This window comes from Alligator mississippiensis, chromosome 2, assembly GCF_030867095.1.
Source record: "Alligator mississippiensis isolate rAllMis1 chromosome 2, rAllMis1, whole genome shotgun sequence".
Taxonomy (NCBI): Eukaryota; Metazoa; Chordata; order Crocodylia; family Alligatoridae; genus Alligator; species Alligator mississippiensis.
The window spans coordinates 83,363,650-83,378,768 of record NC_081825.1 but is presented as its reverse complement, the minus strand read 5'-3'; the positions used below and the strand labels follow the sequence as shown (position 1 = coordinate 83,378,768).

The 15,119-nt window shown below is 36.9% G+C and overlaps 1 protein-coding gene across 1 annotated transcript in view; it reads right to left on the bottom strand.

Annotated features, from left to right (window-relative positions):
- SH3RF1 (SH3 domain containing ring finger 1) overlaps positions 1 to 15,119 on the bottom strand; it is a 156,190-nt gene that overhangs the window by 35,776 nt on the left and 105,295 nt on the right. Inside the window, exons 3-4 of the mRNA XM_014594095.3 lie at positions 12,391 to 12,666; positions 10,821 to 10,916 (exon numbers count right to left, since the gene is read on the bottom strand). Coding sequence (XP_014449581.1) covers positions 10,821 to 10,916; positions 12,391 to 12,666 — 372 coding nt within the window. The remainder of the gene's footprint in view (positions 1 to 10,820; positions 10,917 to 12,390; positions 12,667 to 15,119) is intronic.

The window sequence follows — 15,119 nt, the reverse complement described above, 5'->3', positions numbered from 1 at the left end:
TCAGAAGAAGACTCTTGGGAAGCTGTTGCAGCCATTCATCTTAAAGCATCTTTACCTCTCTTCTGGGTTTCTTTAGCAGCATTAACAAGAAACATACTTTTCATTTTAACTCATCTATAACATCTTTTTATGGATATCCTATCCACTGGAACAAATTACACTATAATAAATTGGCAACTAAATGCCATTTCTTCACTAAAGAAATACAGAATTCTGGGCATTTAAATGGTCTGAAAGTCAGGAAATAACACTAAAGAAAAGTTTTACATTTTATTTTTCTTAAAATCATATTATTAACTGCCAGGAAGGTCTATTTATAGTTCAAAACTACTGTATGTAGTCAGCATAAGCAATCACATTCATTCATGAGATAAAGCACACGTATAAATAGAATGCAAATGCATCTTTAAACATGTTAATTCATATTAATACTAATGCCTATTACAGAGTATGACTAATCTTTACTTGGGGAACTAGTTTGTAGCCAATTACAGGGGGGAAGAACCTTTTTCCTGAAGAATAAGCAAGGAGAAAAGATGGGAGTCATTGTTTCTACATCTCAACATAATCTTTCTTCTATTTACCTTAACCATCTTCCTGGGAGTTATGAGATTCCTGTAATGCTTACAAAAAGTTTTAAACGATACTCTGTTTAGCCAAAACTGCTCTACAAACCAATTTCGTTATCTGTATTCTGATAGCCCTCATGGTGAATTACATGCTGTACACAGAGAGGCAGCCGACTTCCTGAGTAGCTTCCAATTTAAGATGGCAAGTAGTATACATAAGGCAGTATAAAAGGATAGCTGTCATAATATTGTGTACTTGCACATGTGTACAAACCCTTTCTATGTCACTGGTATTAACTCACAAATTTCAGATTGTCTTTGTAGTATTCTAAGTGTTTTAAGTAAGAGTTGAAGAATCAGTTGAGAAAGAAATAGATAAAATCCTATGGAGTGTGTGTGGGGAACAAAACAGTTGTGGAAAAAAGACAAAGGAGAGTCAAAGCTGGAATAGTGGACAGTTATCACGAGAAAAGACAGAAGCAGATACGTAGGAAAATGCAGCGATACAAGAGGACTTGAAGAAGAGGACAAAAAGCTTGAAATTCAGTGCAATAGAAAGAAGGAGCAAGTGAAGGGATTGAAAAAGTAAGACATAATCGGTACAAGGTGGCAAAAGATGACTGTAGCTTCAGTGTGCAAAATATTATAGAGAAGGCAAGATGGGTGACAAAAAGGGCACCACGTTAAATAATACAGAAGGAAAATACCCCCCTAAGACCAAAGTGCATTAAAGCTTTTCTTGATGCTACCCTGAGACACAAATTATGACTTACAAAAGTTACTGCTGTGGAAAACACCAGAAATAACTTACTATAATTTGTGTTCAAGGGTAGAAAGGACCTAACCACGATGGTTTTATATGGAGTTCTGCCAATGAACTTTTGACCCCCTGGTATTTCTTTCTAGTGTCAAAATTAGACATTTTATAAAAGGACTAAAAATGTACTTTTAAGATGTTAAGCTGACTTTTTATTACAAAATGCAAATTTATTACAAAATGGTAAGCTGATTAGCTTCCAGATATGAAAGCAGGAGAGCACAAAGCAAATATGTATATAAATTCAAATAGCTGAGGAAGATTGCTCTGACACTTGAATTGTCAGAGTCCTATCCAGCAGAGTAGAAAGGTAGTCAGGCACCGTGAAGATTAAACATACTGTAGATTTTTATATGATCAGCCATTTTATTTTCATTTTAGATTAAAATCCCTCACAACATTAACAAAACAGACACATCCTAGCAAAATATATTTTACATAATGGCATCAACTGTTTATATTCTTCTTGAATCCACATCCTATCTTCAGGTTATGTAATTAAGGTTTTGTTCTTTGATAACCACAGAATACAGCAAGAAAATAATTTATAAAAACAAAAATCCCCTACTGGTGAACAGTAATTAGAAAGAGTGAAGAAATTATTTACAAGTCTCCAAAATCACTGCTAAAAGCTCCCTTGGGCACCTGTTTCACTTAATTATGTTTGTTTACCCCCTGAAACCATTAGTGCCTGCAGGATCTGCTTACTCTATACAGAGGGAACAACACATTACAGAAAGACTGTGGCATGCTTTTAAAGACTGAACCAAGTTTAGTCAAGTATAAAGAATCAGCTAAGCTCTCTTCTGTAGGGAAACAACCACAGAAGTGCAAAAATGGCTAAACAATGGAACACACTGGTTATTGGCCTTCTTTCGAAAAAGACCTGAAGACTGCAAGTTGCAGAGCAAAGCTGCTCACTTCTTCCTTGGGACAAGAAATGGAAAGCTCATATACAGTGACTCATATGTCCAAGAATCCTTCAAGGACTACCAATTAGTATAGTTCACTAGTGCTAGCTATAATAAGCAAAGAAAAACTGCAAAGCTTTTTAGTACTACACACATTCATGTTTCCACAACATTGATGAGGCACAGATTTTTTTTTAATGAATCTGAACCTTTTTCACTCACATAACTACCTGAACTGAAATAGAGGGAGCTAGATTCTGTTCTACCTCCTTCGTTATCAACAGAATGATTATAGACGTTCCAGTTGTTGGGTTGAATTTTACTACCCTTTACATCAAGATGCAAGATGTTCTGATATTCAGAGCAGAATCTGACCTTAGAAAAAAGTTTTGTAGTGCTGGTACATGAGACAAGAAGAACAAGAAGAGGGCTTTGAAGCCCTGATCTGCCTACAATTGGCTACAAAGAATGATGGAAATAAATTGCCCCAGTCCACCAGGAGGGCAATCACTTCCAGAACTCAAATGGGTTACAGGTCTTAGTGGATCTATTTTTATATTAATTTTCAGAAACAGATCATCTTCCTAGTGTAAGCTGGTTTGTGTTGTATTGAGCTATTTTATAAAGGTTGTGCTATTTAGACGTTTTCACTATAAAGGAAATTAAGTTGGTTTAAAATTATTGCTCTTCACACAGATCTGACACACACCACATTACAATTTCTATTGAAGACATCTGATATTCTCTTTTTGAAAGCAATAAAAACATTAATTTTCAAAGCATTCATTGACATGCACCATATTATGACTTTCCACTAAAAACATTCAATGTTCTCTTTATGAAAGAAATGCAAAACATTCATTTTTTGCATACATTTTTTCTGTTACAGACTTATGTTAGCTCTGGCTGACAAAACAAGTGAAGATAAGCTTATATTAAAAGGTTTGAGTCTCCTGTTCTTGATTCAGTATCACTACATGAACCTGATTTTTCTCAATGCTATAATTAGATTATTTTACCTAACGATGGTAAAGTGAGAAAATCTAGTAAACATAAGATTGAAAAATAACACACACAACAAAGCTTCCAGGAATCCAATCCCCTTAACAGATATGGGATCAATTTAAATTTTTATGTTCAAAAAAATTTTTTTTGGACAGGAAGAGGGCTATTAAGGAATCTAATTTTGTTGTAACCTTGAATTCAGCTTGCTTAAACTGGCAAATGGTCTGATGGATGCAATACTACAAATGACGACCAACTTCTTAAAACTGTACCAAAAGAAACATTTCAATTGCACAGATAATAAAATATCACCGTGTTGTACATCTGGTAAGGATTCACTTATTAAAAGTCTATGGTAGATGGTTTATTACAATGATGTCTTCACTGCATTCTTTTCACTGCAGATATGAAAATAAGTCCTGCACATTTCACAAATTTGAAAATAATGTTTTTATTTTTTATATATTTTAATTGAAAGCCTTTCCTCAAAAGCTTTTGCTTTTATTATAAGTGCTCATTGTATTTTTCCCCCTCAAAAGCTTTCACCTCTATTACATGAACTCACTGTACTTTCCTAGGTATTATTTAAGAATGCTGAGCTATTGGCAATGATATGAAGACCTTTTAAAACTGCAAAAGATGCATATCAACTTTGCTAATGGTTAAAAAAAATGTAATTTGAAGTTTTTCTACATATTTATATTGCACTCAAAACTATGAATACCTAGAAGCCTTGACTGAATCTCTGATTAATCTTCCAAAGACATAGTTCTTACAATTAAGATGCAAAAATAATGTTGAGAAACTGAATATAAAATTCCTTTTAAGTCTAGAACTTGTATTTTCTTCAATACTCAAGAAATTAAGTTAGCAATTTTTAATGTGCAGAATGGTAAAAAACAGGCTCTTGGCAGATATTGATTTGGCTGCGCAAATCTGAAGAATCGTGTCCCTGATTCAGATCTAAATTCCACACACACAGCATGTGGGAAACCTAGTATCAAGCACTAGTACTTAATACCATGATTTCTGCAACACCTTTTCAACTTGACAGTCCACAAGGCCTGCACCATGCAGCTCTCAACTTCCCAACATATGTACTACACCTAGATCTGCACTGTGTAGCCAAAGGCCAAATATGCCACAGAGTCAAATTAAAGCATGATGCAAACCAGCCACCCTTTAAAGTGGAATATCTTGGTGGCTGGTTTGCTGCTTTATCACACCATAAACTGGCTGAACATGTGGCATGTAACACATTAACACATTAATTGCACAGTAAATATAATGTCTGCCAGAGTACTTGGCTTCAGTAGTCAAGATCTGTATCGATTATTCGACAATTTAAATGACTCTAACATTCAGAAAGCCAGAGCTCACTGGTGCTGACAAGCCTGTCTTTGTAGCAAGCAGCAATTTTTTTTTCTACATACAAGGTTAAGATTGGAAAGGATTTCTTTGAGACAAGAAATGATCTCACAGAGATATTTCTCTATAGGTAAGTAATTTAACAGCTTATGACAGAGCCAATTATAAACTCACAGAATGTGTTCACTCCCTACTTTTCTATCACTGGCTTAATTCTGAATGTTTAATCGAAGTGTCCCAGTGACACAAAGAGCGAGCGACAAGGGCTTTGACTGCAAGTCAGTACGTGGAGTTTCCCTATCTGTATTTCAGTGGCCTTTTTTTAGTATTTGCTTGCTGAGTTACCAGGGCTAGGGACAGAAGTTACACATAAACCAGTTTAAGTCATCAGAAACTGGTTTAAACCTGTAACAGAACAGAAGCTCAGTACACATAAACCAGTTTCAAAATGGCTGAAACTGGTTTAAGATAAACCTGGCTGAATGTAGTATCAGACTTAACTGATTTGGGTCAAACTGGTTTATGAAACTTCTGTTTCAGACCCCTTCCTCTTTCAAGTTAAATCACAGTCCCCCAGCATCCCAGCATGCTTTCCAGCCCTGGGCTACGCTGTGCTGTCTGCTCCAGCACAGAAGGGTTAGGGGGAGAGTGGGAAAGGCAGGGGACTGCCCCCGCTCCCCCAGGCAACCCCCGGCTGGCCAGGGAGGAGGGTTAAACACCCCTTTCCCCATGCAAACATACAACCTATTGCTGCCTATGTGCCAGAGCGCTGTGCTCTAGCTCCCTCCCAGCTTTTGGCCTGAGCCACTGCAGGCATGTGGCTGCATTTCCTGAATCAAAAGTGAATGTTTGTCCAGCTGTGTCTCAGTTTAATCTCTGCAGCTTAAACTAACCTGCAAAGACTGAATCGATTCAGCCTTGGGCTTTCCGATTGTCTGTACTTACCCCAGAAGTTTAAGGGGAGGAGAAGGATTTTTTCCCCTTAAGAAGTACTAAAAGCAGCAGCACTGCAGTGGCTGGGAGAGATCATAATGCCAAAACCAGAACCTAGAAACTAAGGGACAGCTAGCAATAGACATAAAAGGCAAAAAAAAAAAAAAGCATTCTATAGATATACTTTCCTTGGTCTTCCTGTTACTTCTAATGAAGGTCCCTTAGTGAATGGGGAGGGGAATCTAATAATGAAGGGTGAAGGGAAAGCTGAAGTATTTAATGCCTTTATTGTGTTCTTTTAAATTTCGTCTTCATAAAAAACATTTCCTATCAGATGACAGGCATAGTTGGCAGCAAGGCTTCAGGAGGAGATCATCAAGAGGGAAAGAACAGGTTAGAGATTATTTAGACAAATTTGATGTTTTTAAGTTAGCAGAGATGAATGAGATTCATTCCTGAGTACTCACGGAATTGGCTGAGGTAAAGGGACTAGCACTGGCTATTAGGTTTGAGAAATCAAAGCTATCAACTGAAGTGCCAAAGGATGGCAGAAAGGGAAAACACAGTGCCCAGCTTTAAAAATGGAATGAGGACGACCCAGGAAATTACAGAAAGACTTTGAGACTTGCCTCCCATGACCACCTCATAAGCTATGGAAAGACAATTAAGATGAAACTACTCTAAGATGGGTGCGAAACTGATTGGAACATTATGCTTGTCATCAATAGTTTGAAGTATAACTGGAAGGAGGTGTCAAGCTGTGGGGACAAGCTATGTTCTCAATCCAATACTGTTTAATATCTTCATTAAGGACATAGATGATGAAATGGAAGGTACAGTCTCAAGATCCAAAGGCTCACCACATGTCATGTTACTTATTACAGCATCTATTCCAGGTCAGTGCGGTAAATACCACAGGCCAAACCACAGGCCATACCTGCTCTCATATACCAAGCCCCTTTGGTTCCCATGGCTAGGGACAGAAATTACACATAAAACCAGTATAAGTAACCAGAAACCAGTTCAGATCTGTAACACAACAAAAGTTCAGTACACATACATTGCTTTCAAAATGGCCAGAACTGGTTTAAGATAAACCTGGATGGATGTAGTGTCAGACTTAACTGATTTAGGTTAAATCATTTATTGAACTTCTGTCCCAGATCCCCTCCAGATTCAAGTTAACTCATAGTCCCACAGCATTCCAGGATGCTTTGCACTCCTCCCCTCCCCCTGCAAGTTCCCCCCTCGCAGGGTGAGTGGACTAGCCTTGACCCAAGCTATCTGCTCCAGTCAAGCAGAAAGGCGTGCTCTAATACCCTCTGGCTTCTGGCCTATGGCTGAATGTGGCTGCATTTCCAGAATCAAAAGTGAATGTCTGTTCACTTGCTTATCGGTTCAATTTATGCATCTTAGACTAACTTGTGAAGATGGAATTGAACTTTTTGACTATCTGTACTTAGTTCATCTCACTACCATGGGACTGGAATCTGGCAGAATATTGGTGGCTAAACTAAAAGAGACAAATTGAAGATTTTTTGAGAAAACTTCAATAAAGTCAGGACATTATAGTATCTTCAACTTGCCTTTTGTCTCAGAAATTTAACAATAAAATTTATTTAATGACTAATTATTTTATTCATTGCACAACACTGCTTCTAAGAGTAAACCTTTTTGAATAATAATTTGGGGTATCTGGTATAAGGTTTGAATGAACTTGGAATCAACAACAAAAAAAGTCAGAATAAAGTAAACTGTAATTGACAACCATGAGGCACATGTTAACTGTTCAACAAGAACGTCTGATTTAATAATTTTTTCAGGACAAATTTTCCTTTCCTTTCAGTACCTTGTGACAAAGTATTTAGCATAATTTACAGATTTGTTCGAATCTGGCAGGGCCATGCCATAAGCACTTCTGCTATGGCCCTTGGACAAATCTAATACTATATAAACACCCTCACGCACTAAATAATTTCACTTTTATCAGTGACAAAACCAGGAACTCTTGTGTCTTGTATATGCAGCACCAGTACTTACCTAACCTTCCTTTTAGTAACAATGACATCTTATACTTGAACTGAGAATCCCTTCTGTAACTGTCTATAAGGAAACATTCCCTTTCAAATTCCCTTTCCCTTTAACAGTAATAGCATGAAACTTATCTAAAGCTCCCTCATGGTACCATGTAGTTATAATAAAACAAATATTAGGAAAAAAGACAAGATTTTTTTAAAAGCTGAGAAATACCAGGGTGTAATTAATAAAAGGGTTAAAATATATCAATATAGAAACTCTACTAGAGAGGGAAATTTTAATTACCTTTGGAGGTTGGTTAAGGGATAGGTGGAACAAAATTTTAAGAGATAAAAGCCATCACAATGACTTTTACCTGTTGAGCAGCATGTGATGGTAGAAGGTTAATGAAATTAGAGAAAAGACCTCACGAGGATGAGGCTGAAGGATGCATCTTCCAAAATAAATGCAGGCAGGCTTAAAACAGTATCAAGTTAAAAACAGCCCTATCCTTTATTTGAAGCCAGGACTGAGAACAAATATAAAACAAATGGCAGGGAATATACAAACACTCAGAAATGGTGAGTTAGAAATTTACAGTCATGTATAGGTGACAGCTCTGGCAAAGGTGATTTTCCATTTCTTATTTGTAAGAGGGTGAGAACTTTTTTGGATGTTACTTTATCTCAAAATCAGAGTAAAACTTAGGGACAAGTTAAAACCATTCAGAACTTCAACTACCACAAAACAGAGAGTCTTGTTAACTTTCCTGTGGACTCAGATTTCAGAGATCACGTTCTAGTCATGGTGCTTCCATCTTTTCTGAGTAACATAATGCAAATTACTTAGCTTGCACAATCAGTGTGTTCATAAAATGGAAGTAACGCTATCCTAACTTAGGGGGAAAGAGGGTTCTGAGAAGCTGAGTTCATGGATGCATGTAAAGTGAAAAAATCATTTACAGATAAAATAAAAGTAAGCAATGTTTCATGCATGGAGCTGGAAGGATAGGAAACAGTATTGCCAGGGACTCAGACATCCCCATGGCCTTGGGCACATCACTTAATCTGCCTCACTCTCATTTCTACATCTGTAATCTGGGGGAAAAAAAACCTTTTCCTTCTCCAAACTTTTGTTTTCTATTTTGATGCAAACTTTTCAGGGTAACAAGTACATTTTACTATGCATCTGTGCTAGTTACAGCACAATAGGATCCTAACATCAGCTGAGACTCCAGGCACTTTTGTAATGTGAGCAACTATTATTGTGATGTTAATTTTCCATAGTTCCAGAATTTCATAGTTAGGGGCTGGAAGGGACCTTACAGATCATCGGGTCCAGCCCCACTGTACGTGAGCAGGAAAGACTGCTGGGATCAAATGACCCCAGCAAGATAGGCGTCAAGATGTTTTTTGAAGATTGCCAGGGTGGATGACTATAGTTTGTATTAGCTGCCTGTTACTTTCTGGGTGGAACAGAAGGTGATGGCTTTGACATATGAGGACCCTGAACTGTTTGGAACCTATCAACCTGAAACACAATGTCCTTCTTTGTATAATCACATCATATCAGAGGCACATCATATCAGAGGCATTTAAGTATCTGCAGCTTGGTCTAAAGAGGAGGCAGCAAGCTGTTCTAAAGTTCTGCATCTCTGAAAATCATTCCCCTGCTTCAGCTATAGTATAGCTGTGGTAGAAAAAAATTTCGGGTTTTTTGCTACATATCCTGAGCTATGGATTTGAGCCTCACTCCTTACTTGTGCCAAAGGGCTGCCCCCTTCACTAACCTAGCTGTAAATGGATACCTAGTCATTTAAGATAACCAGACTTAATTAGACACTTAACAAATTATCAGAGGACACCAAGTTGGGTACAGCTGCAGGAGCTGTGGAGGATAAGGTTAGGATCCAGAATGACCTGGACAGACTGGGAAAATGGTCCACAATCATGCGGATGAAATTTAACGACAAGTAAAAAATCTTGCATTTGGGGCAGAAAAACTATGGACAAATACAGACTGAGGAATGACTGGCATACAATGGAGTACAAGCTGAATATGAGCTAACAGTGTGCTCTTGTTGCAAAAAAGACCAACAGCATCCCAGGCTGTATTAAGGGAAGTGATTCTTCCCTTCATATCAAGGGAAGTGATTCTTCTGCTCTATTTAGCAATAGTGAGGCCTTACCTGAAGTACTCTCTTCCATTTTGGGCCCCACACTTCAAGAAGGATGTGGACAGATTGGAAAGAGGCCAGAACAGAGCAACAAAAATTATAAGAGGCCTGAGAGACATGATTTATGAGGAAAGACTGGGAAAAACAAGGGTTATTTCACCTGGGGAAGAGAAGACTGAGGGGGGATTTGATAACAGTTTTCATATACCTGAAGGGTGATTACAGAGAGCAAGGGGACAGACTTTTCTTTGTGGCAGCAGGGAACAGGACTAGGAGCAATGGCCTCAAACTATAGAAGAAGACGTTTAGGATGGAGAGGAGGAGGACATTTTTGACGCAGGGTGGTGAAGCACTGGAACAGGCTACCTAGAAAAGTTGTGGAATCTATCTCTGGAAATTTTCAAGAGTGTGTCAGAAAGATACTTAGCAGAGATGGTTTAGTTGCACTGATCCTGCCTTAAGCAGGGGGCTGGACTAGATAACTTCCTGAAGTCCTTCCCAACCCTAATTTCCTATGATCTTATGTCCTAACCATGCTAGCCCTATGGGCTAGTAGGCTCAGGTGTACCTTAACCTTGTCTTCCTTAGTCTGAAATGCCTAATTTACCCTCCCTCAGGTTGTTCTCATTTACTTTATTGTAGTGAAGCATTAGGAAGTGAGAGCTTATTGTTTAGCTGGAAGTGTCTAATGAGATGGACCAGGTACTTCCTAGTATAAACATAAAAATGATGTTCCCGTCTTAAAGAACATATAATCTAACACTATATGCAGTATAATGAACTTAGGTAATAAGACAGTATGGAGAGAAAGGGTAAGGAAAGAACACTGATTTTTAAAGCCATGAGATTACTCAATTCATGCACCTATGTGTCATAACAATGTAAACGAAAACTGTTTATGTTTTAGGTATACCTTAACGTTTTTGTGCACATTTTAACATTATTTTCACCTTTCAGGATTTTCGAAAGACACTAAATAAACTGAAATAATTACTCCTAAAGCATTATAGCTATGCTTTACTCACCTCAACATATGAAATAGGGAATATTCCTATCTTGTCAGCCAGCATTCCTTCAGCCCAGTTTTCATCAACTCGGCGAATCACAGTCAGAACATCATCCTGTACAAACATGAAATGATTATGTCTCTTAACTCTAATTAAGTTCCTCATTTAATTTCTCTCCACAACACAAGGGAGTACATGGAAAAGAATTCTATAGCAGGCACTTCACAATGCGAACCTGTAGCTTTTGGAATTAAATAGTTCACCATGACTAGAAAAAAAACTATTGGGGAGTCCTGCAAACAGCCCAAGAAGTGGCATTTGGGCTTCTGAGTAACAGACTGCCTGCTGTGCCAAGTCTATTGCTTTCCTTCAGTCCCCTTTTGTGTCCCCAGTTAGACAGAACTGAATTGCAAACTCTTTTTATCTGTCAGATGACTTGTTTTACTCTATTCCTAGCAGTTACTTTTCTATTTAGGCAAGAACACTAGAAAAATTTGAAAGCATAATTGACATCAGTTCCATTAGCATACCCACTGAGTTTTAAGCCTGGTTGCAAGAACTTTATATTAGGAACATATTACTTGCTCTTTATATTTATTGATTGTCCCAGAAACATCATTCATTTATATTTCATTGCATGAGTAAAAATGTTAGGAAACATTTATGTGCATTTATGTAAAACAAAAGATTAAGAAAATTCTAGACTGCATACACAACTTAAAAATCAAAGCTGCATATGTAAGCTAATACAGATCACCCTTGTGAGCGTTAATATTTTGTTCAGTAAAAGCCATTATCTGTTCACATGTAGCTGCACTGATTTGCTCAGGGAGAGTTGAATGCTTAGGGTCTCCTGCTTTTATAATTTCAGTCACCCTTTCTACATTTAATAGCTGAAGGCAATAAAGAAATCTGATTATTTCACGTTAGATCTTGTAGATTTGTGTAATCTTGCAAAGTTAACATATCTTATAAATGTGAAGAGAACAAAAGAAAACAGCTCCAAGCTATGGTTAAAAGTGTCATTAAGAATGCTCTTCATAATCCTAATATTTCTATTAAAGCTTCATATAATTTCATGCCTTGTGAGACAGAAAAGGAATGAAATAGAAGTGAAAAAAAAGAACTTACTATTTTGCAAAAAGCAATTTTACTCATGTGTGTGACAGGGCTCAAAGTCAGTACTAAAAATAATCTGCAAAAAATGAAAACTTGGCAAGTAAATAAAAAAAGGTTTCCTTCAGAGAGAATATGATTTTTATTTACATTTCAATCTCTCTCTCAAATTCAGCGTGCTTATTACAATAATTAAGAAAACTAGACTCTCAAATGCAACGGTGAAATCTCTGGATGGGAAACAGGTCTAGTTGAGATGGACAGAACTGATTGAATATTGAAGAAATACTACATGAACTTCCATGTTTTGGCCTGTTGTGGGCATATCAGAATTACAGAAGAATATATAGATAGGACTTTTAGAAAAGTCTTACTTTTTAAGTCACTTTCAGAAAAGTCTTACATTCTAAGTCACTAAACAATTATTCATACAATTTTTTTTCTTAAAAAAATCATTTCTAAATGTTTTTACCTTTGAAAATGGTAAACAGTCTTTGTCTGCTTCCTTGTCTTTCACTTCAAAATCATAAAGTGCTTTGCACTGAGGCGGAGGTTGAGGTAAAGGTTTAATAATCTGAACAAAGTTGGTAGGAAAAAAGCCATGGACACCATTGACTTCTCCATGATACCAATTTTCATCCACTTGCCGACGCAAAATGATGATGTCACCTTTACTGAATTTAAGATCTCCAGGTTCTTTTCCTTCATAGTTATATAATGCTTTGGCACATGGTAATTGAGGTACACCCTAAAAAACAAAAATATCAGAATGAGTTTTGCATTGTGCTTTCATAACATTTGAAATGGGCTTTGATGTCTAGGGATGAAAAGCATTAAATGCAAAATAATATTATATATATTAAATTTAATCCCAAGGTTTATACCAGTGAGTATAACAGAATTTTAATACACAAAATTAAGCAGAAAATGTTTATAGGCTTTAGAATAATGCAGTAAAAAATCCTCATCACATACTTGAACAAAAAGGGTAAGACAGAAATTATTTTTCTTTCTTGCAAGGATTCAACAGAGAGGCAGCTTACAGTGAATCAGTACTTAAAGGGAGAAATAATACTAAGCTTCCAAGGACTATAACTACTTAATTTGGCCAGAATAAAAAAAAAAATCAAGTACTTTTCTTTTGTAGTCAAGTAATGTGGATCTATCCAGCACTTAACAGAACGCTTAACATTATATTCTATACCCTGCAGCTGGATCTTCTTCTTTTGGATGAATTCACATAGCAATTATGACTTCGATATGGATTCATTTTCCCTTTCACAACACATGCAATGTTCAATCTATGTAACATGAAGAACTTCAATAAGTATGTTTTTGTAACATGACACTTTTTTTCTAAGCAAAATACAAATCTATGATACTTGAATAGATGAAATCACAAATTCACTGGCATGCACAATATAATAAAAGATTATATTTCTGAGTATGTATTAACTCAATCACACCAAGCTATAGTTGAGAGCTATAGCTGGAAAACTTGAATGGCTGAAAACTTTATCTGAAAACTCTACTGCTTTCCCAATTATGAGCTTCCCCATCCAAGCAAGTCCAAAATCTTCCTATATTTGTCCACTATCAGACTTCTGTCAACTCATCCTGTTCTCTCCTAAGACAATATGGAACTTCAGATGAGACCTACATTTAAACCACAGTGGTAGGTGCAACTGTTTTTCATTTATGTGTTAAAAAAAAGGAGTCCTGAGGCACGTTGGGACTAGGATTCAAGCACACACTGGCACATTCCAAGCAACAACTAACAAAGTTGTTCTTAATATCTGCTCAAGAAGCATGCCAAAGCAAATTTTCTTGAAGCAACGCAGTCAACCAATATAGCATCTATGTGAAACTATTCATAATGGAAAGATGATCTCACAAGATCCCTTCCAGCCCTAATGTCTTTGAAATCTATGAAGCAAAGGCAAAATAAAAATCAAATCAATTATACAAAACACCACATTATTGAACAACTACTAGGCACATAAAAAGTTTCCCATTGTGTTACTAAGGAACTTTAGAAAGAAGATAAGTAAAATTCATTACAAAATCCTCAAGGTAGCTTCTGCTTGTTGACTCCCTGAACCTGTTCTGCACCATGTATACGTGAGCTTGAGAAACGAATCCATATATTCTGCTTTTGATCTCAGCCTTTCCATTTCTTAAACTATTTTTAAGTTAGGTGACAATTCTGTCACATTTCTTGGATTTGTAATGTAAGGTTACCTCACCGTGGGAGAAGTCTCTCTTGCTACATTGCACAGAGAGCAAATATTTTCATTTAAATGAACTACGTGCCGGGTGTTCCACAACAGATTTTTAGACTTGTGATAATTAAGAGCTCATGTTATTGCCACTTGACTTCAAGTGACTCATCCACATGCTAAGCCATCATTTCTTGAAGGCCTGTGTACACTTTGAAAATTCACATCTGCATAAGCACATTAAGTTATACCAGAACAAACCTTCAATAGAGATACACTGATCCATATAATGTGGGGCTCACTCCCACACTAATTAATCCTACCAGATACCAATAAAACACACTGTAATAAACTGCATTTTATATCAGTGCAGCGTATCCCCATTAGGCACTTGCATGATGCAAATTTCTCTATGGAAAGAGCCTGAAATTGGTATAGTTTAATCCATATGCTCATACATTCCATAAGGAATTTTCAACATCATAGTACAACTAGAAAAATATCATGTCTAAAATATACCCTCTATATTACAAATATCCAGTAAAATACACTCCTTGACCTGAAGACAAGACAAAAGATGAGAAAAATAAAATTTTATTTCCATATTACAAAGACGAAGAGGAGATCAGAGAAAGTTAGTCTTGTCCCTAAATCTGAGGTCACAGAAAAAGCCTGTGGCTCAGAGAGAACTGAGCCTAGGCACAGACAAGGGCCTTACCCACAATACAATGCAATCTATGGATTTGTTCTGCATCTTCAGTTTTGCATGAATGCAATGCATACGTGAACATCTGACATGTCACTAACATCCTTTGTGGTCTTCTGGGCTAAGTACAGACATTCAAAAAGCTCAAGGCTGAATCAATTCCATCTTCACAGGTTAGTCTAATCTGCATAAATTGAACCAATAAGCAAAGGAATAGACATTCACTTTTGATTCCAGAAATGTGTCACATTCAGCCAGAAGTCAAGGGGTGCCTCT